At 44.9% G+C, this 26,877-nt stretch overlaps 14 protein-coding genes across 14 annotated transcripts; 7 read left to right on the top strand and 7 right to left on the bottom strand.

Annotated features, from left to right (window-relative positions):
* Nucleotides 1-440: 440 nt before the first annotated feature.
* On the top strand, nt 441-4,156 carry V1516DRAFT_676306 (uncharacterized protein). The gene is made up of 2 exons (XM_066922399.1): nt 441-945; nt 1,000-4,156. Exons 1-2 carry the CDS (start codon nt 873-875, stop codon nt 4,059-4,061), a joined length of 3,135 nt encoding a protein of 1,044 aa, XP_066776554.1. The 5' UTR covers nt 441-872; the 3' UTR covers nt 4,062-4,156.
* V1516DRAFT_676304 (thioredoxin-like protein) lies at nt 4,157-5,272 on the top strand. Its single transcript, XM_066922398.1, has 5 exons — nt 4,157-4,480; nt 4,540-4,555; nt 4,611-4,757; nt 4,824-5,001; nt 5,074-5,272. The coding sequence occupies exons 1-5, from the start codon at nt 4,368-4,370 to the stop codon at nt 5,106-5,108; spliced, it is 489 nt and encodes a 162-aa protein (XP_066776553.1). The 5' UTR covers nt 4,157-4,367; the 3' UTR covers nt 5,109-5,272.
* V1516DRAFT_664717 (uncharacterized protein) lies at nt 5,110-5,886 on the bottom strand (the record flags this gene model as incomplete). The annotated part of the gene is made up of 1 exon (XM_066920622.1): nt 5,110-5,886. The coding sequence occupies one exon, from the start codon at nt 5,884-5,886 to the stop codon at nt 5,110-5,112; it is 777 nt and encodes a 258-aa protein (XP_066776552.1).
* Nucleotides 5,887-5,909: 23 nt separating this feature from the next.
* On the bottom strand, nt 5,910-7,187 carry V1516DRAFT_389158 (RlpA-like double-psi beta-barrel-protein domain-containing protein-containing protein). The gene has a single exon (XM_066918981.1). The coding sequence runs from the start codon at nt 6,796-6,798 to the stop codon at nt 6,052-6,054; it is 747 nt and encodes a 248-aa protein (XP_066776551.1). The 5' UTR covers nt 6,799-7,187; the 3' UTR covers nt 5,910-6,051.
* Nucleotides 7,188-7,485: 298 nt separating this feature from the next.
* Nucleotides 7,486-9,147, top strand: V1516DRAFT_676302 (WD40-repeat-containing domain protein). The gene has a single exon (XM_066922397.1). The coding sequence runs from the start codon at nt 7,576-7,578 to the stop codon at nt 9,097-9,099; it is 1,524 nt and encodes a 507-aa protein (XP_066776550.1). The 5' UTR covers nt 7,486-7,575; the 3' UTR covers nt 9,100-9,147.
* V1516DRAFT_676301 (uncharacterized protein) lies at nt 9,113-9,768 on the bottom strand. The gene is made up of 2 exons (XM_066922396.1): nt 9,620-9,768; nt 9,113-9,538 (listed from the first exon to the last, which is right to left on the bottom strand). Exons 1-2 carry the CDS (start codon nt 9,711-9,713, stop codon nt 9,204-9,206), a joined length of 429 nt encoding a protein of 142 aa, XP_066776549.1. The 5' UTR covers nt 9,714-9,768; the 3' UTR covers nt 9,113-9,203.
* A 1,518-nt stretch (nt 9,769-11,286) lies between these two features.
* V1516DRAFT_664713 (uncharacterized protein) lies at nt 11,287-12,078 on the bottom strand (the record flags this gene model as incomplete). Its single annotated transcript, XM_066920621.1, has 2 exons — nt 11,287-11,900; nt 11,964-12,078. 2 exons carry the CDS (start codon nt 12,076-12,078, stop codon nt 11,287-11,289), a joined length of 729 nt encoding a protein of 242 aa, XP_066776548.1.
* Nucleotides 12,079-14,322: 2,244 nt separating this feature from the next.
* Nucleotides 14,323-14,862, bottom strand: V1516DRAFT_685983 (uncharacterized protein; the record flags this gene model as incomplete). Its single annotated transcript, XM_066923638.1, has 1 exon — nt 14,323-14,862. The coding sequence occupies one exon, from the start codon at nt 14,860-14,862 to the stop codon at nt 14,323-14,325; it is 540 nt and encodes a 179-aa protein (XP_066776547.1).
* A 1,822-nt stretch (nt 14,863-16,684) lies between these two features.
* V1516DRAFT_685982 (uncharacterized protein) lies at nt 16,685-18,074 on the top strand (the record flags this gene model as incomplete). Its single annotated transcript, XM_066923637.1, has 2 exons — nt 16,685-16,823; nt 16,921-18,074. The coding sequence occupies 2 exons, from the start codon at nt 16,685-16,687 to the stop codon at nt 18,072-18,074; spliced, it is 1,293 nt and encodes a 430-aa protein (XP_066776546.1).
* Nucleotides 18,075-18,144: 70 nt separating this feature from the next.
* On the bottom strand, nt 18,145-18,885 carry V1516DRAFT_691529 (acyl-CoA-binding protein). The gene is made up of 5 exons (XM_066923860.1): nt 18,753-18,885; nt 18,652-18,705; nt 18,492-18,563; nt 18,373-18,437; nt 18,145-18,321 (listed from the first exon to the last, which is right to left on the bottom strand). The coding sequence occupies exons 1-5, from the start codon at nt 18,777-18,779 to the stop codon at nt 18,276-18,278; spliced, it is 264 nt and encodes an 87-aa protein (XP_066776545.1). The 5' UTR covers nt 18,780-18,885; the 3' UTR covers nt 18,145-18,275.
* A 317-nt stretch (nt 18,886-19,202) lies between these two features.
* On the bottom strand, nt 19,203-21,244 carry V1516DRAFT_676286 (MBOAT, membrane-bound O-acyltransferase family-domain-containing protein). Its single transcript, XM_066922395.1, has 5 exons — nt 21,012-21,244; nt 20,882-20,949; nt 20,480-20,818; nt 20,313-20,429; nt 19,203-20,268 (listed from the first exon to the last, which is right to left on the bottom strand). The coding sequence occupies exons 1-5, from the start codon at nt 21,202-21,204 to the stop codon at nt 19,330-19,332; spliced, it is 1,656 nt and encodes a 551-aa protein (XP_066776544.1). The 5' UTR covers nt 21,205-21,244; the 3' UTR covers nt 19,203-19,329.
* Nucleotides 21,245-21,779: 535 nt separating this feature from the next.
* V1516DRAFT_625635 (major facilitator superfamily domain-containing protein) lies at nt 21,780-23,277 on the top strand (the record flags this gene model as incomplete). Its single annotated transcript, XM_066919713.1, has 2 exons — nt 21,780-22,150; nt 22,203-23,277. The coding sequence occupies 2 exons, from the start codon at nt 21,780-21,782 to the stop codon at nt 23,275-23,277; spliced, it is 1,446 nt and encodes a 481-aa protein (XP_066776543.1).
* A 288-nt stretch (nt 23,278-23,565) lies between these two features.
* On the top strand, nt 23,566-24,562 carry V1516DRAFT_696112 (heme peroxidase; the record flags this gene model as incomplete). Its single annotated transcript, XM_066924023.1, has 4 exons — nt 23,566-23,582; nt 23,632-24,007; nt 24,054-24,169; nt 24,229-24,562. 4 exons carry the CDS (start codon nt 23,566-23,568, stop codon nt 24,560-24,562), a joined length of 843 nt encoding a protein of 280 aa, XP_066776542.1.
* Nucleotides 24,563-25,756: 1,194 nt separating this feature from the next.
* V1516DRAFT_625574 (RmlC-like cupin domain-containing protein) lies at nt 25,757-26,723 on the top strand (the record flags this gene model as incomplete). Its single annotated transcript, XM_066919707.1, has 2 exons — nt 25,757-26,072; nt 26,128-26,723. 2 exons carry the CDS (start codon nt 25,757-25,759, stop codon nt 26,721-26,723), a joined length of 912 nt encoding a protein of 303 aa, XP_066776541.1.
* Nucleotides 26,724-26,877: the final 154 nt, after the last annotated feature.

Raw genomic sequence — 26,877 nt, 5'->3', positions numbered from 1 at the left:
ATATGTTTAATTTGGAATACTAGTTTAGGCTTCATTGGAATTCTACTGACCGGTAACTAGAAAGCGTCCGGATAACATCAGCGGACAGACTATCTCTTATCAAACGCGCCAAAACCAAGAATCGCAGATATTTCCAAGGACACTTGCCATATGCCATATAACAGCCGTGATTTTTGCTAACTGTGTCCCCTAATTCAGTCTAAATCTCTATACTTCTCTATATTAAACCGTTAATTGAATATATCCTCCACACTCATTTGATTCCAACTGTAATCACTTTTTACTACTCTTTGAAATCGATTCCGTTAACAGGTTCCACAAATTATGTCATTGTCATACTAAACTCTTATCACGTGGTGATATCACGTGATTGTTAAGATCTTGGCAAAGTCCCAATATTGTCCTGTTTGGGCTTAGTCTGGCGCGGCGTGCGTGGCAGAACGCTCTGCTAGGTGTGGAGGAGAGAGATGTTGTTTGTGAAAATTCAATAATTCGCAAAGATTAAAGAGTAGAAAATAACTACAAACAATCGAAATTGTCAATCAACTGTATAGGGGAGATTAAAAAATTTCCGAAAAGATAGTAATTTCATCGAAAATCATGTCCGTAAGAAACACAAGAATGCGGCTATACTGTCAAGAAGCAAGTTCTCGGTCCCAAGAGTCAGTACCCACGGATCGATGATGAAAGTTGTTCGAAGGGAGCATAAACTAGTTATCGAACTTCTATCACAGAGTTTACAGAAACTATGTATTTCTTGCTAAGAACTTATTCTTGGCCATCTCTTTGTGCGATGAACTTACGGGAACTTAAATAGTCCTCGATTTCCCGTCTACCTTCTTCTGAATGATGAGGTTTAATCACTATCCATAATGCATACGAAAGAAAAAGTTCAAATTGAATATTCCAAATCGCCATACCTCCTTACCGCGCCAGCCGTTGTTGGTACGTAAAACCGAACCAAATTTATCATTTCTGTATGGACTAACTTGAAACTAGCTGAACTTGAAAGTGATGTCGACTCGGGGCTTACTATAACTGAGGCATCCACACGTCTGGCTCAGCATGGCGAAAACAAACTAGAGGGTACATCTGGGGTATCATTAGCAGGCGTGCTACTGCGTCAGGCAACTAATGCCCTTGGTCTTGTTCTTGTCCTAGCGATGGCACTATCTTACGCGGTCAAAGACTATGTCGAAGGCGGTGTGATCACAGCTGTCATTATATTGAACATAGTCGTCGGTGTATTTCAGGAATATCGCGCAGAACAAACAATCGATTCTTTGCGCTCATTATCATCTCCAACGGCCGCAGTCGTTCGAGATGGTGTCGTAATTCACGTTGCTTCTATCACCGTTGTGCCTGGGGATATTGTTGATATCTCTGTTGGTGATATTGTGCCGGCAGATCTGCGTCTCGTCGACTCGATGAACTTCGAGGCCGATGAAGCGCTTCTAACCGGCGAATCGCTTCCCGTATTGAAATCTCATGATGTTGTGTTCGATGATCTCGACCCATCAGGACATGGAATTGGCGTCGGCGACAGGATTAATCTCGCCTATTCCTCTTCGACGGTGACTAAGGGTCGAGCTCGCGGAGTAGTCATAGCAACTGGTATGAACACTGAGATTGGCAGGATTGCAGCTTCCCTGAATGGTAAGCAGCGCAAATCGGGCCGGTCGTTGAATCCAGTGAAGTATGGTCCGATGCAGCCCATTAAAGGCATGTCTTTACGAACTTGGGATGCTGTAGGCAAGTTTTTGGGGTTAACTGTCGGAACACCCTTGCAGCGCAAACTGGCAGTTCTCGCCTACACCTTGTTTGTGATTGCGTGCGTTCTTGCGCTGATTGTGTTTGGAGTCAACGAGTTCAATGCCCAAACTGAAGTCACCGTATATGCGATTTCGCTTGGAATCGCGATTATTCCCGAATCATTGCTTGCTGTTCTTACGATTACCATGGCAGCAGGTATGCGTCGAATGGCGAATAGTCGAGTCATGGTTCGTAAACTGGACGCCTTAGAGGCTCTAGGTGGAGTGACCAATATATGTTCAGACAAAACTGGTACTTTAACTCAGGGAAAGATGATTGCAAAGTCGGTTTGGGTCCCTGGTGCCGGATCATTTAGCGTTATAGAGTCGACATCTCCTGTGGATCCTACGGCAGGCCGCGTCATAGCCCAAGAACGCATAGCATCAGCAGAACCGAATTTAGACGAGAAAGCAGATATCAGTATATCGAGTTATGAAACACCGACCGTCACCACTACCCTTGCCAGCTTCCTAGAAGCCAGCGCTCTTTGCAATCTCGCAACAGTGCGATTCGACAGTGAACGCAAAGAATGGTTAGCTACCGGCGACCCCACCGAGATAGCACTGCAGGTTTTTTCTCATCGATTTGACTATGGTAAGAAAGCACTAGTCTCACAAGGATGGACAGCGCTTGCTGAATATCCGTTTGATTCGGATGTGAAGAGAATGTCGGTCGTCTTTGAGGCTCCTTTGGCTAATGAGTCTCGGTCCCGTGGGGACGTAGTCGTGTTTGCAAAAGGAGCTGTTGAACGGATGCTTCCGCTATGTACGGGGTATTCTCAAGGAAGTAGTTACCAGAAGATGACGGTGGAACTGCAAGAGAGCATTATGGAAACCGTTGAAAGGTTTGCCAAAGACGGACTCCGCGTACTTGCGCTTGCGAAACGGGTCGAAGTAAACCCAAAAATCTCTTATCTTGATTGTGCGCGGGATACTATAGAGAGAGACTTTTCGTTCCTTGGACTGGCAGGGATTTATGATCCGCCTCGCGTTGAAACTAAAAGCGCCGTTGAACAATGTACTGGAGCCGGAATTCGAGTGCACATGCTGACTGGAGATCATCCGGCTACTGCTGCTGCGATAGCGCGAGAAGTAGGAATTATCCCTAAACAGCAAAGCGACGAACTACGGTTTGCTGATAGCCAAGATCTAGTGATGACGGCTACGCAGTTTGATAAGCTTTCGGACGACGAGGTGGACCAGCTGACAACTTTGCCGCGAGTCATTGCGCGCTGTGCTCCGCATACCAAAGTGCGAATGATCGAAGCTTTACATCGACGCAACAAGTTTTGCGCGATGACCGGTGACGGAGTTAATGATTCGCCATCATTACGCATGGCGGACGTCGGAATAGCTATGGGCATGGGCGGATCTGATGTAGCGAAGAGTGCGTCAGACCTTGTTTTGACGGACGACAATTTTGCGTCGATAGTTCGTGCTATCGAGGAAGGCAGGCGGATGTTCCACAACATCCAAAAGTTTGTGTTGCATTTGTTGGCCGGTAACGTTGGAGAGGTTGTGTTGTTAATCATAGGACTCGCGTTTAAAGACGATGCCGGCTTTTCCGTTTTTCCTCTTGCCCCGCTGCAGATTCTGTGGATCAACATGATCACATCACCCGGTCCCGCATTCGGCTTAAGTCTCGAGCCCGCCAATCGACTTATCATGCGTAGGGTGCCCCATGATACCAAGAAAGGTATATTTACATGGGAGATAGTGGTCGATACGTTTGTGTATGGGACCATTATGGGTGCAACCTGTCTGGCGACATTCATCATCGTTGTGTATGGTCATGGGAAAGGCGATCTTGGAGACGAATGCAACAAAAGACTGGGCGACTCTTGTGGAGTGGTGTTCCGGGCGCGGGCGGCCGTATTTGCGCAGTTGACATGGCTGATATTAGTTCTTGCGCTTGAAATTAAGGATATTAGACGGTCGATGTTCAATTTATTCGACCGGTCCGGCTCGCGGATGCCAGTATTTCGCGACCTCTATTCAAACAAGTTCCTATTTTACTCTGTGTTCATTGGATTTCTATCAGTGTTCCCTGCAATTCACATCCCAAAGCTCAATACATCTGTATTCAAGATGAAGAGTATTACCTGGGAATGGTCGCTTCCCGTCGCGTTTCTGGCTCTATTTGTAGGCGCGGTCGAGTTGTGGAAGTGCCTCAAACGGCGGGAACATTGGTTCGAAACTCGGTCGTCGTTCAGCTTGAGTAATGCCGTATCTGTGTCTGCGTCGGTGTAAATGGTCCCAGATACTATATCATCCCGTAGAAACATTAAATCGAGCAAATCTACACTTAGCACTGATAATACTATACTTATAACAACAAAGAAAATGAATAAATCTATAACAGTCATTGGTCGAGATTACATAATACGCGGCCGCTGTGGGATCGGCTTTCCAGAGCGCTTAATATCCCATCCTCAGCTAGTCACCAGATTCACGAGAACTACGATAGTTTTTGCGCTGAGCGAGCAGACTTATCAGCTACGAACAACTTCAACGTGGACTTCAACTAATAAAAATATCTGTACGACTGCACCTAAAATGACGATTCCAGAGGTATTTTATGATCTCAAGCCTGCTGATTCCAAGGGCGAACCATTTGATTTTCATTCATTGGAGGGCAAGGTAGTCTTGATTGTCAACGTTGCATCAAAGTAAGTGAACGATTTTATTGACTGACGAAAGTGCTTTTTCATGTTGATTAATTGTATAGATGTGGATTTACTCCTGTAAGTAGTGAGAGATAGATCGAAGCATGCTGGGACGGAACACTAATCGAGACAGCAATATAAAGGCCTCGAAGAAGTGTACGAGAAGTACCACGAGCAAGGTCTAGAAATCATTGGGTTCCCTTGCAACCAGTTTGGTCGTCAAGAACCAGGAACTGCCGAAGAGATTGCTTCGTTCTGCACTTTGAATTACGGTGTGAAGGTGAGTTCTGCGCGGCATCGAACCTTGGTGAGCAGAACAATTTTGTTGACCAAACATGTCGGATAGTTTCCCGTCATGAAGAAAATCGAAGTCAATGGGGATGGTGCAGACCCAGTCTACCAATACCTAAAGTCAAAGAAGGCCGGCATTTTGGGATTCCGAGGAATTAAGTGGAATTTCGAGAAATTCCTCGTCGATAAAGCTGGCAACGTCGTCGAGCGGTATTCGTCCATGTCTACTCCAGGTATGTAATTTGATCTTATATTACAGGCATCCTACTGCCTCTCGTCGCGGTTTGTATATTAAATTCTAGTAGAAACTATTGCTGCGGATATCGAGAAATTGTTATAAATCAATTGATATCGTATTCGTCGTCCGAAAGGACAATATTTTCGTCGGAGAAGTCAATATTTTCTGTGAATTCGTCTGTGATGGTGGTGGCGGTGGTTGACGTAATTTCGATCTGGGAAATTCCTAATTCTTGCCTTAATTGATTCATTTTTAATTCTTCGTGACTTCCCAGATTCCATTCCTTAATCGACGAGTCCTGAATGAGCTCAACAATAGTGTAGTTGTCATCGATTATTAGCACGCCACGTCTGAATTCCGCCTTAAGAAGTTTCACTTTACTGCCGGCACAGACAGTTTCAAATCTGGAACCATATTCCACGCCCCATATAAATCTGCCAAAACAGTCTTGCAGTAATAACTTATAAACATGTGATTTCAACTTTGACTGCCCAAGTCGGGCGGATTGCTGGTTTTCATCCGGGATATCGTGTAAAACAGAACTATTCTTGTCCTGCAGATGTTGCAACTGTTCATTTCGAGAAACGCTGATATTGCGAACAGAGATGACCTGGAGCAAAAGTGGTCCCAGAATCTGCGTCGATCTATTGTCAAAGACGTTTTTTGGGATCACTCGCTCAATTTTCGATATGTCCGCTTCGTTTGGACAGCAGGTTTTGGTAAGATCGGAGCGGAGAATCTCCTGCTCTATATATGACCGTAGATCAATTCCTGGAACACCTTGATAAGACTTGCAGAGTGCAGATAGACCAAGCAGAGGTGGATACAAGCCATATTTCTGGTTCAGATACTGCTGGATCGAGTTTGCCTCTTGGTTCATCGTTGCATGTGCATAAAGTGTAGGCGCGTAAAGCGGCTCTACGCAATTTTTATATTAGTTGTATATTCAATCTTATCGTAATCACAAATCATAGTCATAAATCATAAATCGTAAATGGTAAATCACAAGTACATATTATATAAAATTCGTTTCGGGTAATCACAATCATACATAATTCCAGGTAATCGGGATCCGGCCCTCGTCAGGATCACCGAGTACATCAAACGCTGCTGGCGAGAAATCTAGATCGTATTCTGAGCAACCCGGACAAGTGTCGACGACGGTCACTGTGACTGATTTATCGTTCCTGTAAGCGATTATGGTCTTCCCGCACAATGGGTTTGTATTTGGGTTGCCGCTGGAGGAGGCGGACATTAAAGTCGACGACAAGGCAACAATGAAGTCTGTTTCTGAGTTTGTATCCCCACATGATCCGAGTCCGGGTGTGTAAAATGTTCCCTCGCCAGAGTACGTAGATGGTGTGCTGGACTGGATTGGAGAGGTGTATGCTGAGGACGATTTTGAGGACAGCAGCGAGATCAATCCTGAGGATGACACAGGTGATGAAGACGACGTAGAAGTAATCGTCGATGTCGAAGTAATAGTTGGAGTAATTTCAAATATCGATGAGGATGGATACGAGGGCATTGGCAGATCCTCGACTAGTGATGAAGACGACGTTGAACCTGGCCCAGAGGACGACATAGACGTCGACGTCGAGGTAACTACAAGAGTAGAAATCTCATTCGAGTCCTCGCTAGCATACACATACACTGTTGCAACAACTGTGACAGTATCAACCATCTGCTGAGTCTCGGTCACCCATATAACGTCCCGCTTCTCATGATGTACATGAGAAGGCAATCCAGCGACTAGCGCAGAAAATAGCAACACAATCAGAATCGAAACCATTTTACACACTTCCTTCTATCTACGAATTCATCTGTTGATTGCGTCCGCATCGGTATTTATCATCTCAGCCGAATTTTCGGTTTCAATTTCCGATTCTATCAAGAATGGCAAGGGGTGTGTGACCCCTTCCGTCCAGCTACTAGCATCATCCCTTGATACACTACTGTGTCGGCGACGTTTTATCCTGGTCACGGTTGCTTTTCATTTCTTTTGCGTGTTTGAAATTTTGCGGATAATAATAGACTTCTATTTCTGTACTGTTCATCCAAATCATCGGGAGGGTCATCCATTTCAATCAGTCTTCATCACCAGTTATACACCAATCAAAATTTGATATAGACTTCATAAACACTCAGAGACCCGTATTCTGCTCATGTGTATCACACGGCACTTCCTATATACAAAAATCGGTATCTTTCATCATCGTGTCTGACAGTAGTGCTGAAAATATTGTTTTTATTTTAACCCATCCAATTATTGTTGTTGAAATATTAACCGTAAAGTATTAAGCAACTGAATAACTAGCATTTTGACGACAATAATTGTATGAGCGTAGTTTTAGGCATATTACTTTGATGCAGTATGTTCAAAGACAGCCTAAGTCATTAAAATAATGTACTAAAAGCTTGAAGAAATGTTAATCAATTTATGTTGACGGGAAAAATTGCTTGGGAGAAATAAATCCGTCCCAATCAACAAAAATTTCAATTTGACTTGATCAAATTAATCGCTAGAGATATTCTCCACGCCTAAATTAATTCAATAAACTCTGAAGGTATGATTTCAGCGACAGTGTGGGTTCCACGTGGATTTGCGGCCGAATTTCCTCAGCATTACACGCTTGACGAAGAGGAAGTCGACCGGATTTCCAATTTGGCACAGCTACGACTAGATGATGCGTTAGAAGACTATAATGAAGCAAAGCAGGAAGCGGATCAAGATCAGGGCGATGAAGACGAAGATGAAGAAACCAATGTCATGGTTGTGGACGAAGAAGGAGACCAAAAAATCATAGCGCAGCTTGCTACCAACGACACTGATGATCTCAAAGAATACGATCTAGACAATTACGACAAGGACGACGGCGATGGACAACCAAGTATGTTTTCCAATATTAAGTCGCTTGCGTACTACGGCTCCAACACGGAAGATCCATACATTGTGTTACCCAAAGATAAGTCGGAGCTTGAAGAAGACGAGCGAGAAGAATTGCAAATCCTGGAGAGCGACAATTTACTTTTAGTTTGCAAAACACAAGATAACCTGTCCCACATGGATATCTATGTGTATGAAGAAACTGATGCAAATCTATATGTCCACCATGATATTTTACTACCCTCGTTCCCGCTTTGTGTCGAGTGGATCAATGCAAGAGTCGGTAGAACAAGATCGGAGAGTAACCAGACTGGCAACTTTGCCGCTATCGGTACATTCGAGCCGAGTATTGAAATTTGGAATCTGGATGTTGTTGACGAGATGTATCCTGATGCGGTTCTCGGTCAGGAGGTCGAAGTTGAAACCACGACGAAGTCCAAATCCAAGTCGAAATCGAAGTCTAAATCCAAAACTAAGAACAAGTTAAAGCCAAATCAGAAATATCACGTTGACGCCGTTCTGGCGCTCGCAGCTAACAAACATAACCGCCACCTTCTTCTTTCGGGATCAGCAGATAAGACGATCAAATTATGGGACCTCAACACAGCTAACTGTGCGCAATCTTATACGGTCCATGACGACAAAGTCTGCGCGCTGGCATGGCATCCACGAGATGCCACAGTAGTTCTTTCGGGATCGTATGATGCGACTGCCTTAGTGTTCGACGTGCGCGCGCATACAGGTGAGCAGCGGAAGTTCACCGTCGACACTGATGTTTCTGGGATCTCATGGGACCCTCACACAGAGTACAACATCTACGTATCTACCGAGAGCGGAAAGGTGCACTACTTTGATGTCCGGAATACTAGCGCAAAGCCGATCTGGACTTTACAAGCGCACGACTCTGAGGTCTCTGCATTGGCCGTGAACGAGAACGTAAAAGGTCTGTTTGCGACTGGCTCAACCGACCAATTCGTTAAGGTCTGGAACGTTACAGAAAAAGGGCCTTCAATCCATTCATCGAGAGACATGGGTGTCGGCAAGGTTTTTACGGCGAGTTGGCTGCCGGATAAAGAATCTGCGCGGACGCTGGCCGTAGGAGGCAGTAATGGCGTAGTCCAAGTATGGGACTCAAAAACAAATAGTCAAGTACGAGCAGAGAACGAGGATTGGGAGGACGACGAAGAAGAGGAAGAGGAGGAGTAAAAGTCAGAAAGAATAAAATAAAATAGAATAAATATTGTACTGTATGCGTATTGTATCTGCTAATTGTATATATAAATGCATATATATAATTATATATCGGGCATTTAATGTGGGTTTTCCCAAATACCAGTCGGCGGCTTCTCTTCCAGATCTTCCCAGACTTTCCACTTGAGCAAAGATTGCGCAAGTCTATATTCCTCTCCAGCCTGAATCAAGATTTCTTCTATCAACCCACCGTTGATTTTCTTCTCAATCTGCGGAATATCATCCGGAGACGCAGCGATGATAGACTTGCGGCTTTTGATGATTCCTTCCACGGACTGACGGTACACGGACGACTCGGGGAATTCTTTTAAAAGCTGCTCGGTCTCGTAGTAAAGTCGCAGAAGTGTATCCTTCGCGTCCGGTGCATGTGAGATACCAGTTAATCCTGTAGGATCTATTATTTGTTAGAAATTTCAACATTATCAACCATACTAACATCGTCCAGCATCAGCAGCATCACGTCGTCAAAACCTACTATTGGAATAAGTCGATCGGTAATTTATCTCGATAGGCTGATATACCAGCGTGCGCATAGAAGGCCGCATACGCAACACCTGCGAAAATCTCATTTTGCTGTTTGAAAATCTTTCAGTCTGAATTTGGAGCAATTTTATCACTTTTAGCTTAAATATCGGTACGTTTAAAATGGTAGGGTGGTTTGGGCCGAGTTAGGCCGGCTCTGGTTGGCTGGCTGGTTAGGTCAGGTGACAAATTTAATAAGTAATTACATAACGAATACATGTAATATAGAGGCGATTGTACCGATAGTGCTTCGAGATGTATTTTGGTGATTATTTGAGTTCAAATTCGGCAGAGTTTGTAAAGAGCTACAGTTTTTGAGGCACTTAGTCCAGACTGGTGGTGCGTTTTAGTCATTAGGATATAATAGTGGAGTGAAATTCTGAGAGACCGATGGAATCAGTTAGGAATATTACTATTAGGAACCCGTCAGCTGAATCTAAGTTGTTCAGTCAACATGGAAGTTGATATATTAATGAACGCCTTCAGAAGCACCTTTGACCGTATAATGCTCAGGTCTGGCTGAATATATCACTATGAGAAAAATAAGACCATTTGGCCGTTGTCATACGAAGGTTTAGGATTGCGCTAGGGACCGGCGCTACAAACGGTGCACGAACTGCCAATGCTTGTAATAGATAATTTGAAACCCGCCTGAAAATTATCGCTGAGTCGATACTAAAAAATTGATAGAGAGGGCTTCAAGTGGATAAAAGTAAGAGCTAATTTGTGAATGAATATGTGTAACAATAACAGCACGTGTTATCGCTTTATTAATTTTGGACCCGGTAGGAGATGGAGAAAACATTCAATTTGCAAGCTGCAGACGCTTTGTATATGCAGCGGGAGTTAGTTTAACTGGCGGGTTCATGCCTTACTGTCTATTGACCGGTACAGCTTGAGGTAGCCCATTTTTTCTGTAGTCTCTATTTTGGAAGGGGGTGACATTTGGGCAGAAATTAATTCGTTCGACATCTGCTTTGCAGAAATTGGTTTATACTCGGACGTTTATGTGATCCTCCAGAAAGTTGTTTTCGTAGGCTATTTATCTTTGGACGAGATTTACTCCTTGCCCTCAGCAGCATGCTAGGCCAGCGAAGTTTCCTCTTGCGATCTAAGCTAGACAATACTTATTCAAGCCAAGGCTCGTCTTTTGTCATCTCAAGTGGTAAAAAGATAGAATGGCGGTATACTGATTAGACCAATTCCAAAATAGCCGGAAGAAAACTTATACTGGTATTTATGAACCGACACTCAGTAATTCGAGATAGCACAAGGGGCAGTGAAGCCTCCATATTGTATCTGGTGTTGTTACCCATGCCAGCCATTAGGCAATTCTGGATCATCCTGGAAGACTCAGACGCGGAGGAAATGAATTTAGGCTGATACGATCAGCTGACGAATCGATATATTGAAGACATTGTTGAAGCCAAAAGATTATTCTTGACTCAAGCCCGATGCCCATATGCTCATATAAATTGGAATCAGATCTACGAGAAGGAGCAGTGTTTCTTGATATCTGGAATTGTGAGGTTACACTAGGGAAGTATGGTTAACACGACCACCAGAGCGTTTCCTATAGTTTATATTGTTTCGACTTCCATTTTAATAGAGTTTTAAAATCTATGAAGTGTCCGTTCTTCTGACTCTACTAGATACTTTTCGAGCCAGATCACTAGCAGCATGAGGAAAGCTAGTAATTGATTTCTTGGATGGAAGAAGATCAAGACCAGTGTCACCTCTCCTGTGCTTTACGTAAGCTGTTCCACCAAATAAAGCCAGAAGGCCAATCAAAAGAGCAGTCATAAAGAACGTAGTAAAAGTCCATAGTGAATATTCAGCCTGGTATCGACAACACGGCACACACATTTCACTGCAAGTAAGATTGGAGAATATTGAAAGAGAAACAACATTATTGCTAGCAGAAAAATAATCTACTCCATCGAAGTTGGAACTAATATTTTGTCGACGATCTCTCTCATAATCGCACAAATGTGGCCCAAGTTTTTCTTGTGGATCTGGATCAATGGGAGAAATTTCAGGTTTCACAGAATTGTTCAGGTCTCTCGTGGTACAAGTAAAATGAACTGATGCGTCCATACGGTTCAGACCCCAGTTCGCATTGTCATAGAAGATGTAGAAAGGAGGCCTACTCGACATACCATCAGCGTCAAGCGGTATAACATGAGCAGTTAACGGTTCTGAACCAGGAATCGTGATAGTCCTGATCATACATGCTACCAATATTTGTTAACAGATTAACTTTGAATAATTATTTCCCAACCAAAGAAGGATCGTACCTTCATGACCGGCACATGCATCTGAGCCCTGAGGGAAATCCTGAGTAATTTCAAGCGGTCCAAATAGATTGAAGAAAAACCAAACAGAAGTTATTGATGGAGGAGTATCTTCCATAAGCTTTACTACCCGTTGTCCTGCAAAGTGCGAAAAATCGTTATCTTCGCTTCAAAAGGAAGATCGAATATCAGTCGAATCGACGAATAGAGGCACGACGGGTTCTACCAAAGGTAGATGCTCACGCATTGACACAGCTGTGGTAGTTGCAAACATAGCTTAGAAATTTCGATAAATTCTGCTACAGATGAGTACACAAATCTTCTGAAATCTTTCGTTATTGAATTATTAGAGGCAAGCAACGTCAAGAAAGCGCAAGTAAAGATGATTCCACTAGTGGTTAGAAGTAATGCGCCATTTACCGCACCAAGCGGTCCACCCCTTTCGCATAATCATAGCCGGGACAAAACAGATTCCGGACTATTCAATCAAGATGCCAACACGAATTGGTCAGAGATGCGAGTTCGGAGTAATTCTATCTTAATCAAAAACTCTAAACGTATCAATAGATGGAATTAGTAATTACAATCCTTTCCATATGCAGCGCTTCAGAGGCACAAGTAGATCAACTGGTTATGAAACAGCAAGTGAGCCAAGTCAATAATAGCGAAGTATTATCTCTTTCCGAAACAGACAGATTATTTGAATACGACATATCCATAATTCTGCTCTTCACATTGAGAGATATCGCCAGGATCATAAGACATGTCTAGAATTGCCAGGGGACAGAAATGTTGAGTTAGTCTATCAAGGACATATTGGTAATAAGAAGCCAATGCTGAGGAAACCTTATCAGAAGCCAGATTACCGCAAATATACGATGCTTAGAAAACATATGCCTTGAGCAGAAGAAGCATTTGCTGGATTAAGTGGAGTGAGTTTCGGAGAGGTTTGCGATCAAATCTAACCATGTTCTGGAAATGAACTAAGAAAATTACTAAACAAAAGACCTCCTGGCTCAAGAAATCAAAACAGCTCAAATATCCTGTAAACTACTAAAATTGAGCAAATGGATATCTGTACCTAATCACGAAATTCAGATCTCATCAAGTCACGCGAACAGTATCAGCAACTAACTGGCTTTTCAAGATTAGTAGTGGCCCCGACCCCCATTATATTGTCCGCCTCACTGTAATCCAGCGTTTTTGCCAAAAAGTATGTTTTCGTACTTGTTGTCGCTGTTATCCCAATTGGTTTTATAGTTAGCCGCTTTGCTGAGGGGACATGCTGCAATTATGATCTAGATTATTTATTAAGCTGCCTTGAGCCAAGGACTTCCCTAGGTGCTATCTGTACTGGTGGTTGACTTTATACAGATGGACCCGTGTAAAGAGGACAAGACTGTAGCAAGTCAGCTGCAAGGTTTGGCAACCGTTCTGGTTATTCTACTAATTGGACAGCATGATTTCATAATCCCAAATAAAATTATGTCAAAAAACTTCAAGGTTGTTAGCAGAGCTGGCAGGGGCGGTGGGTGGTTTTGTCAATGAATGGACTTGAAAGGCAGAAGCGATAGGCCCTATCTATAGGCTCTGTCTGTAGGGCCGGTCACAGTCCATGCTAGTACTCGGGGACTGCGGGGGACTACGGAGGAGCTTTCGTTATCAAACGGAGTCTGCCTAAATTAAAAGTGTTGTCATAAAAGTATGTGAGCAGAGATCATTGTAGATCTGCAAGTCTCTGCTGCGGAGAAGTTAGAAAGGAACGGGCCCCCAGAATTAACGTCGAATCGCAAAGACCGGAGAGAACCAGGAAGCAACCGACAGTCCTCAAGCTCGTGTTGATCTGTTCTTGCTTTTTTACGATTAAGTGTAGAGCGGAAGAATATCTGGATTGTTGTAGCGGTTGTAGATCTTGCTCCTAGTTTGATCCGCACCTTATCACAATAAGATCAATAGAGCCCTAGCGTCTACACGCTTTGCCACATCAGCCTGGCTGATTGCCGTGGCATCATTCTTAGCAACTGGCAATGCATCCATCACGTGAGTGTTCGATGACGAGGAGGAGATCAGGTGTTTCCCGATCGATGGGGTCATGTGCGCAACGGATATGATCGGATTTAAAATTTGGACCGTTTTGGCGCGGTTGTGTTTTGCGTGTTTTGTGAGTTTGTGTTACGGTTTTTGCCAGGACAGAGCGATTTCGCAACGATTTAGGCATTTATTTTTGCTGGTGGACGAGTATGGCGTGAGTAACGAGGAGCGAAGGTGCGAAGGTGCGATAAAGGGAGGCAATGAGGGCAGGAGAGATTACGAGAACAAGCAATTGCACACTTTACACTTTGTAGATAGATAGTCATCCCTCTCAGTCCCGAGAGGGTCTGCGCGGACGGACGAGAGCACAGCAAGCACAGCAAGGGCAGCAGACGAATGAGAGCGCAGACAAAGTCAGCTGGAATAACTTTGTTACGGTATGGCGGGACAGAGGAGCAGTTGTGAGCAGACGCGACCGGATAATCTGTGGCGGACAAAAATAAACCCGAATGGCACCAGCAGGCGTCGGTCCAGCACGGCAGATCCTGACAGGAGGACAGGCGACAGGCAGGAGACAGGAGACAGGAGGAAGCATGGCGGCCACGGCCACGGCGACGTCGGCGACGAAGAAGACGAAGAAGACGAAGAAGACAAAGACGATGTCGAACGCACACAAGCACAAGTACTCGGAGCCTTCACTGACTGACAGAGTCGGCAGGTCCAAGCCGGAGAAGAGAGCCAAGGTCGTCGAACGCATGTCCAGGCGAGGCAGGCGAAGGCGACGGGCGACAGCGGCAGCGGCGGCGGTGAGCAGCCAGACAAGCCAGCCGAAGTAGTTCTGCCAGAGCAGCAAAAGCAGCGCACCTCTCATCGTAGTACAAACAGAGTTTTGGCAGCCGATTAGCTGGGTTCTGACAACGTGACAGGACACGCCACCCGTTCATTACAACGTGGACCAGCAGACACCTGTCGCCCAGACTGGAGCCGGAAGGGTGTACTTTTCGCATACTGTCAGTCGTACTGCCAGACCGACCGACAGCCAGTCAGACAGGCGAGGATCGCAGAGTCGCAGAGTCTCCGTCGTGTCTCCTGAATGTGTAGAACGAGCAGCAAAAACAGTTCGTAGCAAAGCGACCGGACAAACACTGCCGTGCAGACACTCGAAAAAACCATGTGGCCTGGCCAGTCCAAGGACAGGCCACACGGCCGCTCGTACGTCATGACCAGATGAGAGAATCTCGAGGAGCTTGAGGAGCCCGAGTAGTCCGAAATGACTACTTGCAAGCCAGCGGCAGAAGTCCAGCAGTCAATGAAAAAACCTGCACTACTCTCTACAGAGACAGAGACAGAGACAGACCTGCCATTTCGGTCTGACTCTGGCTAAGCGCAACAAAACACAACACGAGAGAGGACCCTGCGCCGGGGAAGCCCGAGTTCAGAACGTGACAAGGAAATAAAAGAAAAAAGGTTTTGCGCTACGTTGCACTACATCCAGCAAGAGCACCCGGCCAGACAGAGATTGGCCGAGCTAGCCAGTCTAGATTGAATGGCTTGAGCTGGGCTTGAGCTAACCCAGGTAGGCAGAGATGGTCGAGCAACGATGGCTGCTGCTGTGCACGTATGAAGCCGGAGCGGAAAATGAAGAGCTAGAACGCCTGCTGATCAGCATCTGAATCGACTGACAAGCTCCAGCCAGACTTATTGTTGCTGCAGTTGCAACTGCAACTGCAGCAGAGATCGGCATTGTTGCTATCAGCATCAGACCAGACGGAACTGTCAGGCCGTCCATCAGAAGATGGCAACCTGAGTCAGTCTGTCAGTCTGTCAGTCAGGACTGCAGCTGTGTTTGTGTTTGTGTTTGTGTTTGTGTGTGTGTGTGTATATATCTGGTATCTGTGTGGCAAGCGCCCTCGGAGGCTTGGAAAGAACGTATTTGTTTGGCCTGTGTCTGTGTAGGTGTGTAAGTGTACAAGTGTGTAGCTGTGTAGGTCTTTGTATCTGTGTAGATGCAAACCAGAGGCGTGTGTTCTTCTTGTTTATCTTTACACTTTACACATCTCTGAAAAAAAAAATTAATATGACACATGCAAAGTCATCTACGTCCTACATTTTCGACCCTTATATACGTGCTTTTCTCTTCTCTTGCCATCAAAAGGCATCTTCTCCCGCACTTCCTTCAACCTATTAATAACACTAATCAACCCTATCGCTACGCGCTCGATCGAACCCTGCCTGAACAGCCTGAGTCCCAACGGCTCTGTCATCGCCTTCGCCTGTCGTGCTGGCTGTCGTTGTCCTCCACTGTTCGTCTTCGACAGAGAGCTGCCCTGCCTGCCTCTCTGCCGGTCGCCTGGTCGCCTGGTCTGCTGGTCTCTCCTCCTGCTCCCTCTCGCCTTGCTCTATCGCCACCGGCTTTTTTTTACTCTTCTGCTTCTCCTGTCTCCCCTCGTCCCCTTACTCTTAAAAGTCGTCCACTCTGCCTGCTCTTCCTGCTCTCCACCCTGCCCCGTCCCGCCGTCCTCGTCGACCGACCGACCCCAGCTTGCCGTCCGTCTCTTGCATCCGTCTTCGTCTCCTACTCCTGCTCCTAGGCCCGGCCCTGTCCTCAGTTTATGGCTTCACGCCTCGACTATCGCCCGCACCAAAAACAGCGCTCCTCAGCTCCTCGTCAAAAACACATCAACAACCAAAACATGTCCTCCGCCGCCCAGGCTGCCGCCGCCGCGACCGCCGGCATCGTCGCCATCAAAAACGCGGCCGGAAAATTTCAGTGCCAGGAGTGCACTCGCTCTTATCTCCACGCAAAACATCTCAAGCGACATCTCCTACGACGTGTGTACTTTCCATGATCCTCTAGCCCGCTTGCCCCTCCGCCCGCGTGGTTTTCTCTGTTTTTCGTTATCTTTTCTTCTAACCTCGCGCTCTCTAGACACCGGCGACAGACCCTACAAGTGCTCCGTCTGTGCTGACTCCTTCTGCAGATCAGACATCCTCAAACGGCACTACGAAAAGTGCCAGTCTCGACACGCTTCAAATCCCGGAGCTGCTGCTCTCTCCAGCGTTCGTCCGAGATCATCTCCCGGCTCGGCTTCCTCCTCTTCTTCTTCCTCCTCGTCGATCCCCGCCCGCAGAACCTCCTCGGTTTCTAGCACCTCGTCGCTCACATCCTTATCTGGGCTTCCATCCACCTCCGTCCCGCAACCGTTGAACATCACCTCCGCGCCAGTCTACATCCCTTCTGTTTCCTCGGCCGACCTTGCCCATAATGGCTCGCTTCTCAGCACTCCGCCAACCCCGTCTACCCCTCTTTCGCCACTCTACTCCAGTCTCAACACTGGCTCCTTTGGAAACCAGACCTTGCTTGCCTTTTCCCAGCTGCACCCGCAGAGTCAGCAGAATCTGCAGCTCTCGCAGCATCATCCTCACTTCCAACTTCATCAACAAGTCCCTCTTAAGCCACAGCCGATATCGATCCAACTAGCCAGCACCGCCGTTTCAAATTCGTATTCAGATCCGACGGTCGCTATTTCGACGATCCACGACCCGTCTCCGCTATTTCAGCACGATGACGTAGACTCAGCTATAGTATATCCTGACATGGCACTTATGTCTTCTGGTCCAATTTCATATTTTCCGCCTCCGACGCCTTCGTTTGGACTCCATCCCTACCCTCTGATCCATCCTGATTCTGCACACGACTGGCTGTCGACAGATTCTTCTGACTCGACCTCCTCTCTGGAGCCGCCTATATCTCCCTCCTCGAATTCAAATGGAAATCATGCTCGATCGGCTACAGGGACTCCGCAAATGTCCACTGCCTCCATGCCTTCCGCGGTGACTTCCACCGGAACTGTGGCCACGACGACGATTTCTCCGCATGATCTTTCAGATTATCCGGCAGCAACTTCAAATTTGTTCTCCTATCTGCGACAGCAGCCGTTGCAATCTCAATCGATCCATCAACATAATAGTTCTCACGCGCATCAGCTCGTCGATTGGGGATACGACGAAGACCAATGGACGCAGTCAACGTCAATGTACAATGTTTCCCCTGCATATTCCGAATTCCATCCGAATCGATAATTAATTAGTTTTGTTTATTTTTTTGCGCTATCGAATTATTCTCTGTAAGTTTCTTTGTCTACGCTGGTGGTATATCGAGGTATGTGGTGGATAAAAGTTAATGATGGCATTACTTTGTAATTGATTGGTGGATGTGTATATATACTGTAGGATAATCTAATGAATTGATTCAAGTAAACTAATCATTCGAATTGTGAATCCTTACGACGAATATTTGGCAACAAGTGTCTCGACAAGTTCGATATATCTACACATTAGTATACTCATCCAATCAATGATAGCTAAAAATTGCCCATACTGCTTTTCTGCGTCCTCTTGTGAAAGACCCAGCAAATCATTCCACGCATTCCATTTGTATTTTCCCTATTTCGTTTGTTATTATTTGTTTGACTCGCAAATGCAATGATGACGACCTACTTTGAAATCAAAGGCGCCCGGCTTGGTAGTCGTGTTGTCACCGACAGTCGCTTGCTTATACAACCCATAAAGCTATGACAATCATCATAATCAATACCAATTCATTGACACATAATCTCAGTCCCTTCCGCCGACTTCGCATGAGTTAAATTTAATTTACCTTCAACAATTCATCATCGGTGGGCTTGTTAGGTAATTGTTGGACAGAATCGGCCTAAACCTTCGTTAATCCATATCCCTTCGACAGTATAATCAGCTTACAGCTTTTTCAAATTCAGCAGAAACCATTGCTCTTCTATTTGATATTATCGTCAATATTATATTCTTCTTAATGTTGTTGTTATTGCTATTGTTAGCTTTGGTAGTGGTGACGGAGGGACAGACAATAGTCGATCGTCTATAGCACGAACAGCTTGTCCATGTAAATGCAACCAAGGGGTTTGACGCAGGCTATAAAAGGTCTACCTGCCCTTTTTTCGCTTACCATAAAATTTCTCTTTTTTTCTCAACAATGTCTTTATAAATTTACAGGCGCCTAGAGTCACTGCTATTTACTCACATCGGACCCTGGATTGGTGACAGCAGTTTAATTATTTGCTTTCTAGTTCTGGATCTATGTTCTCACCTCCAAGAATAGCTGTGCTCATGGTTTTTAAAGTCCTCAGAATGAAAAACCCTTTTCGGAGGGTTTTTTCTCTTGTCGTGTCGGAATATATCTGGTTTTGTAGGATGTAATGGGTTATTTATATTCTTATAAGTAATTGATACGGCGAGAGAGATATTATTAATGAATTTTGAAATCCAGAGATTGGTTCCGAATATGGCCCCGATTAGGATCTCAACACCGAATAAAAATGCCACGACGCTCTTCTGCTCCTCGTACCTCAAACATGATTTGTACACCTACAAACAGCGCACCGGAGGTCAACAGAAAGTAGGGAATGCCTGCCCACGAACGAAACAAATCCTGGAACATATCTCTGACTCCGTCAAGCCCAATCGCAAAGCCAACTAGGTTTGCAACCATCAGCATGTAGATATTAAACACAGCACCTAGCGCACACATGTGCCTATAAACTGGGCTTGAAGCCCATCGCTTTGGCGGAAATACCAGTTTTGCGACGACCTCCGGAACCACGAACAGCGTTATCAACCAACCCCAGGCCAGTAAGCGCAGTTGTATATCGTGCCAGAACGCGACGAACGTAAACACAAGTAACATGTTTCGAATTGGGCTTGACGCTCCCCCCAAAGGAATATACATGTGCCTTGTAATCCAACGGTTGTACGAGCGGTGCCACGCACGCCAAAACGCGGACGCACTGTAGTTATTCGACATGCACCGAAGCATGTTTTCCGGCGCGTCGACTCCGTCCAGCAGCGCCCAGAATCGGAACAAGCGCCAGGGAATCAACAACTTCAACCAAATTGTCGTCAGGTTGAAATAGCAAATCATGCTAATCTGCATTGGCGTCAAGCCATCCCACGCACGTTCACTTGATAGCGCGACAACATACATGTAATGCAACAAATACTCCATGGTCAGAATACACACCAGCATTCGCAATCCGTAGGGTAAGATCCGCTGCCATCTGATAGTGGCTAATGTATGTCGCGTCTGATACATGTAATCGTTAAACGTCAGAATCGGACCCGCTATGTACAAGGGCGTGTAAATTAAATACGCAATATAATTCGCAAACCCAAAATCTTCAACTGGGGGGCCTATATTGATCCGATCTCTCTCAGTAATTTCCTTTTCATCTCGATACTTCTTCTGCTCCATTAGTATACAAAGCAAAAAAATCGTTGTATACTCACCTCTATGTTTGTTGGACTTTCAAGCGCTTGATAATAGTCATAGTTGAAACTAATCATTCGCAGAATGGAGAAATTAAACGACACGTCCCACCGCGGTAGCAATCCTGTGTATCCATCCTGATAGCTTCAGCACTCGATTTCTCTTATTATACAGAAGAAATACATACCAATACGGCTAGTATAGGAAGCGTGTTTGCAAATTTATAACCTTCAAACCACTCATTCAGAAACAAAATCAATATGCTGAACGCCCACGTCAGTCCCATACCAACTGATTTTGAGCAGGTCCGGGAAATCGCAAAACTTATGCCGTAAATAGAAATTATCTTTAAGAAACTTGTTCCATGTAATACAATTAAATACACTGATCCGAATCCAATATCAAACGCTCGTCTTGGAATCTTGATTGAGCGAGAGAGTCGCCGAAGAACATAATGTCCTATCATGACACCCGCCAAAACAGGTAATTTGTTTCGAAATCCCGCATATTGTGCATCTGAATTATCCTATTTTGTCAGCTTTCTTCTTTCTTCGATTGTTCTTGTCTCGGCTTGAGAGAGATGAAGTACCACTTTGCGACCAAATATCCAGCCTTGGTCTAGTTTATGCTCAAACTTGGAATAATTTATACTATTTTCTATTCAATCAGCTTCCTCTACAAAACCAGTGAAACGATCGACTCCCAAAAAAGATAATTACCATTGCTACCAGCCATAGCCTGTCGGAACATGGACGGAACAGTGACTATGAATACCAAGTAATAGAAATAGAACTCCGCTGTATTCCATCTCGAGCTCGGAGCATTGTTTTTAATCTGTGCAGTTTTCTCCGGAGAATCGGATTTTATCCGCGTATCCAAAACTTCGAGCGAGAACAATCGAAGAAGATCCATTTTGGTTTCTGATCTTTGTGTCCAGTTTATTTAGTTTGCGTTATTGCACAATGTCCATCTCTATCCTTAGAACGTGCACTGCCAGCACTGCCAGTCTTCCTCAGAGCACGTGAATATCACGTGATAACGCGTGTCCCTCCCACGTTGCATATAATTGAGAGTAGCTCATCAAAATGATGTAAGAATGTCGTATAAGCAAATAGACATCAAATTGCATAGGATAAGAAAATTGCGCAGTTGCATCTCAACTATTAAGAAATAAAATAAAGAAGCGCATTTAGATCAATCGTCGGACACAGAAAGTCTAAGGTTCGGCATTAAGGTCTGCTTGCCTAAAGGAAACAATCCCGCGGTGTAAGTCCGGTCGGGATCAATCAGGTACAAATTGATGGGATACCCGAGCCTGATTAGAAGAACGCAATCTTGGAGAATTTCCTGCTATTTGTCCATAAATTTTAGTTTGTGAGCGCTACTGGTTACTATAAGTCTATTGGTTGTTTGCAGAGATTTATAATATCAGTTGCGTCTCTGCAGCGCTGAATTACATCTAGACTAGACCGTCAAGCACTTTCACAATGGCATTTTTTGAGAGCATCTTCGAAGAAATCGGCCTCCGATCTGTCTTCAATGCCACCCGAGACGTGCATTTGCTGTTTCTCCAGCGGTTTTTACGCATGTTTGCGTATGGCCAAGTGACCATCATTCTTGTTGTGTTTCTGACTCTTCTGGGATTCTCCGAGAGTAAAGTTGGCTTGTTTATGACCTGCACTTTACTCGGCGATGTCGTGCTCTCGTTTTTGTTGACCTTGGTAGCGGATAAGCTTGGCCGACGAAGAGTCTTGGCTGTCGGTGCACTGATGATGGGTTTATCTGGAGTGGTGTTTTCCTATGCCTTCAAGTTCTGGGTTTTGCTTGTCGCATCTATAGTTGGGGTAATTTCTCCTAGGTAAGCTATTTCCTGTAAAATTTAAATTGAAGATAGAGCTCTAATGTACCAGTGGAAATGAAATCGGCCCTTTCAGAGCAGTCGAAGAATCAACAATTGCTCACTTGACGGATCTCAGGATACGTCCGGATATTTACGCTTGGTATGCCTTCCTCGGCAGTCTCGGAGCAGCACTGGGAACGATCTCGTGTGGATGGATCGTTCAGTATTTACAGGAAGAGTATAATTGGTCGCCATTATTAGCGTGCCGGGTTATTTTCTTTATCTATAGCATTATAGCTATGGTAAAATTGATAATCACGTTAATGCTTTCTCCGGCTACGGAGCTGGAACAATTACCTACAGAGCCCTCTGAGCCAAGTGCGGAAGCAATCGACGAGGCAGACGGCGCATCGCGACCGTCGGAGAGCTACCCACTAAAGAATTTGTCGACTGATGACGTTCACGATCAGTCTGCAGATATCGATGAGGTTTACGAGGAAATGAACGCGATGGGGCCTCAGCCCAAGAAGCGATCGAAGTGGCTTGTATGGATCGACTTGTTCCCTCGGTTTTCACGGAAGACCGCGAGGACGATCGCAAAACTCACAATTCTATTTGCTCTTGACTCTTTCGGATCTGGGCTGGCTACGCAGTCTTGGCTGGCTTATTACTTTACTTCGCGTTTCGAAACCAAAGAAGGTGTTCTCGGCTCACTCTTTTTTGTCACTAATCTTGTGAGCGCCGGTTCGTCTATCATAGCGGCCTCGATAGCAAAACGATTGGGTGCTGTTATCACTATGGTCGCTACACATTTACCTTCCTCTATCATCATAACTATTCTTGGCGCTCCGTCGAACCCAGCTGTTGCAATGACTTTACTTGTCATTCGCTCTTGTACACAGTCGATGGATGTCGGACCCCGACAGGCATTTCTCAGCGCGATCGTCACTCAGCAAGAACGTACAAGTGTTATGGGTATTGTTAACATGATCCGAACACTTGCTCAAGCTGCGGGACCAAGCCTGATGGGTAAGTTCGCCTCGATTAATAAAATGTGGATCGGATTCATGATTGCGGGTTTCTGTAAAATCATTTACGATCTGGGCATCCTCTGGTCTTTTGTGGGGGTCCAATTACACAAGTAGGGGTTGCAAATTGAATCAATTTGTACACATGTACATTGTAAACTACAACATGGTCTTATTGGATCAATACATGTCTTTCCTGATTAGGCTCAACAGTAGCATGAGCGTAGGCCTCGGCTCAGTACGCCGCAACCGCCGACGAACGCCTTCCCCACACTTTATCTCTCTTTACTTCATAGGCCAACCATTTGTCAAGTATTACCAAATTCTAGTATAATAGCTGCGCTTTTCCTGAATTGAGAAAACAGAACGCAAAATACAGATCGAAAATTGCAATACTGAAGATACATGGCACAAGATTATCAGTAGGCGGCTACCCCCACAACCCGGCTTTCCTATCACTAACAAAACAAGAGCTGTCAAGGCCGCAATTCTTGCGATTCTTAAAAATCCAGATTATGACGACGGAAGTATAGGTCCCGTTCTCGTTCGCCTGGCGTGGCATGCCTCGGGCACATATGACGTGAAATCTCAGACGGGTGGTAGTAATGGGTCTACTATGCGGTTCCAGCTTGAGGCCACAGATAGTGCGAATAATGGACTCAATTTTGCCCGCCAGTTTCTCGAGCCGATCAAGGCTCAGTTTCCTTGGATTTCTTATGCGGATCTATGGACTTTTGCAGGTGTTGTGGCCATCGAAGCTATGAATGGACCCAAGATCCCTTGGAAGCCAGGCCGTATCGACGATGATGATGATTCTTACGTACCCAAGAATGGCCGATTACCTGACGTGAGCTGTCTACTTTAGTGGTTGGCTGTTTTTCTGATTTTATTAGGCTGCTCAAGGCGCTGCGCACATCCGGTCGGTGTTTTATAGAATGGGTTTTAACGATCAAGAGATTGTGGCATTATCAGGTGCTCATAATCTTGGCCGGTGCCATCCTGATAGAAGGTAAGCAAGTGATGTTGTCCGGCTAAGCTCTCACCGAATGAAATTAATAAAGCATTCAGCGGTTTCGAAGGTCCGTGGGTTCCATCACCAACCAGATTCAGCAACACCTATTTTAAACTTCTTCTTCACGAAGAATGGAAGCGTGGCAAAAACAGTGTCGGTGTTGAACAGTATAATACAGAGGATGGCGACCTCATGATGCTACCGACTGATATGTCACTCTTATCGGATCCCAAATTTCGAGTCTGGGTGGATAAATACGCCCAGGATAAAAATTTGTTTTTCAAGGATTTCTCGGCTGCGTTTGCGAAGCTGATTGAATTGGGTGTCATCCGAGGACCAGATGGCGTTGCGTTGCGGAAGTATGCTGTTGCTGTCCGCGCTCGGATGTAGATTAAGAAGTATAGCTTCCATCCTCCTTTTCATATGAGTAAATATTATCAATACAATATCAGCATATTCTAATTTTTCTATCTAAAGTTATAAGAGTCCAGGTAGATCCGGTGAAGTTGAAAAAGCACAACTTAAATCCGCCTTCTTAGAATGTATCTTCCTTAACACACTTGAGTGATAACAATTCTGAATCAATAGTGCTCTCGTTCAGAACTCTTTCAATAACATTTTTTCTTTTGTAATCAGACGTCTGTATATCCATCAGCGTATATGTTGGTATTGTTGACGTCGTCCAGTTCGTGCTTCAAAGATCGAATTAGACCCGTAATTACAATTTTTCGTTCGCTCATGACTTAAGTGCTTTACCGACAGGCTCAACTTGGACCTGATACAATACCAGGTTTATCAATCAAACTTTAAAACAATCCAGATGTTACAACAATTCTAGTTATCAAAACCAGTAGTTCATCTCTTTGCGCGATATACTACTGAAGTACTGCAAAATTAATTGCCGAGTGAGCTTATAAAGTGCATAATCTTCACTCCTCCAGAAAGTTCGATCAGTTTAACATAATTTTACAGATGATATCTTTCACAACAGTTAAATAAAGCCTCTGTGGACTCTGCGGATATGGCTAAAGCCGTGAAAGCCTCGAATTAGTCAAAAGTGCGGAGGATGAGAGAGATCACTAACAGCTTGCTAATTAGGAAGTGTGATGAGATTATATTCACGTGCAATTCTCAGCTGAGTACTTCGCGCAAGGAACTGAGTCAGCATTGATAAAATCTAGTGCGCAAGTTCCTTAGCTGTTTGTGACACAAAAGCAGATATTCTGTCCACTTGTACTGATCACATGATTATGACAAACTCTGATCAATCATTGGAAATGTAGAGTCGATCGTAGGAAAAGGAATCTCTATCGAAGACTAACAAATGGCTTTGTAAACAGTACATAAGCTCGTGGCAATCCTGCTAGAATATTCATTGATGGCATATTTGGTCAATTGACAAATATATAAGGACCTGTTTTGTCGTCGAAACTTATGAAATCTATATTTTGGTTGTGCCTTGTTCCTTGCTTAGCGATAGTAGTTTTATATATCAGGGACACTTCCGATTTCTTCAGCTTATTGAGCGCATTCACAAATTTAGAACAGATTCACACTAAAGTATACACGTCTGAAAGAACTGCAATGTCTTCAGTTTCAAATATTCTCAAGTCACGGTCGCTGTCAAAAGTGTTTCTTGCTATTGAACAGGCTGAAGGGCAGGGAGCTCGAGTCCGGCGATCAGTAGGAACCGCCCGACTGCGTAACTTCACGCCGTTCTTGCTACTTGATCATTTTTCTGTCGGCGGGACTGCGGGATTTCCTGATCATCCTCACCGAGGTCAGGAAACGATTACATATCTTCTGCATGGGCAGGTCGACCATGAAGATTTCACAGGCTCAGCAGGAACAATCGACGAGGGCGATCTTCAGTTTATGACAGCTGGTCGAGGTATCATGCGTATGTATATTGATTTATTGATTTTTTAGATTTCGAGTCTCCTAACATAGTTTAGACGCTGAAATGCCTCGACCGCAAAAAGATGGATCTCCTGTCGTTGGTTTACAGCTATGGGTTGATCTTCCCGAAAAGCTCAAGGACGTCGAGCCTAGGTATCGTGATCTTCGCAAGGAGGAAATCCCCATTGCCCAGCCCAACGATAAGCTTGAAATTCGAGTCATCTCTGGTGAATCTTACGGTGTCAAGAGCGTTCAAGACTTAGCTTACACACCTGTATGGATGATTGATGCGACAATCAAACCTGGTGGATTCATTTCTCAGCCCATTCCGGCCGGGTTTAATTCTTTTGCATATGTGCTTGAAGGTGAGCTCATGTGTGGCACGACCAAGATTAAGCAGTTCAACAATGCCGTTTTTAACCGCGACGGTGATGGAGTTGAGTTCTCTGTTCCTGAGGAATACGAAAAATCTGCACGGGTCGTTATCATTGCGGGCCAGGCGCTCGATCAAGAGGTCGTACAATATGGTCCTTTTGTGACCGTTTCAAAGGAGAAAGTATTTCAAGCTGTTATGGACTTCCAGTCAGCTACGAATGGATTTGAACGTGCTCGGGGATGGGAAAGTGTTATTGGCAAGCGGTTGAAGGCTTGATTGGTTTTGGAGCTTGGTTGCATTTTCATTGTCTATTTTTTGGCTTAGTGTATTGATTAGTATAATTCTTTGTATCGGTCTGTAGCAATTTAATTTTACATTGAATATCAGAACATAGTAGATATGGTCAAATAAACAGACCTTAAAGAAGCCT

This window comes from Lipomyces oligophaga (assembly GCF_038497815.1).
Source record: "Lipomyces oligophaga strain CBS 7107 unplaced genomic scaffold V1516scaffold_5, whole genome shotgun sequence".
Taxonomy (NCBI): Eukaryota; Fungi; Ascomycota; class Lipomycetes; order Lipomycetales; family Lipomycetaceae; genus Lipomyces; species [Lipomyces] oligophaga.
The sequence above is the reverse complement of the archived record's forward strand: the minus strand, read 5'-3'. Positions and strand labels throughout refer to the sequence as shown.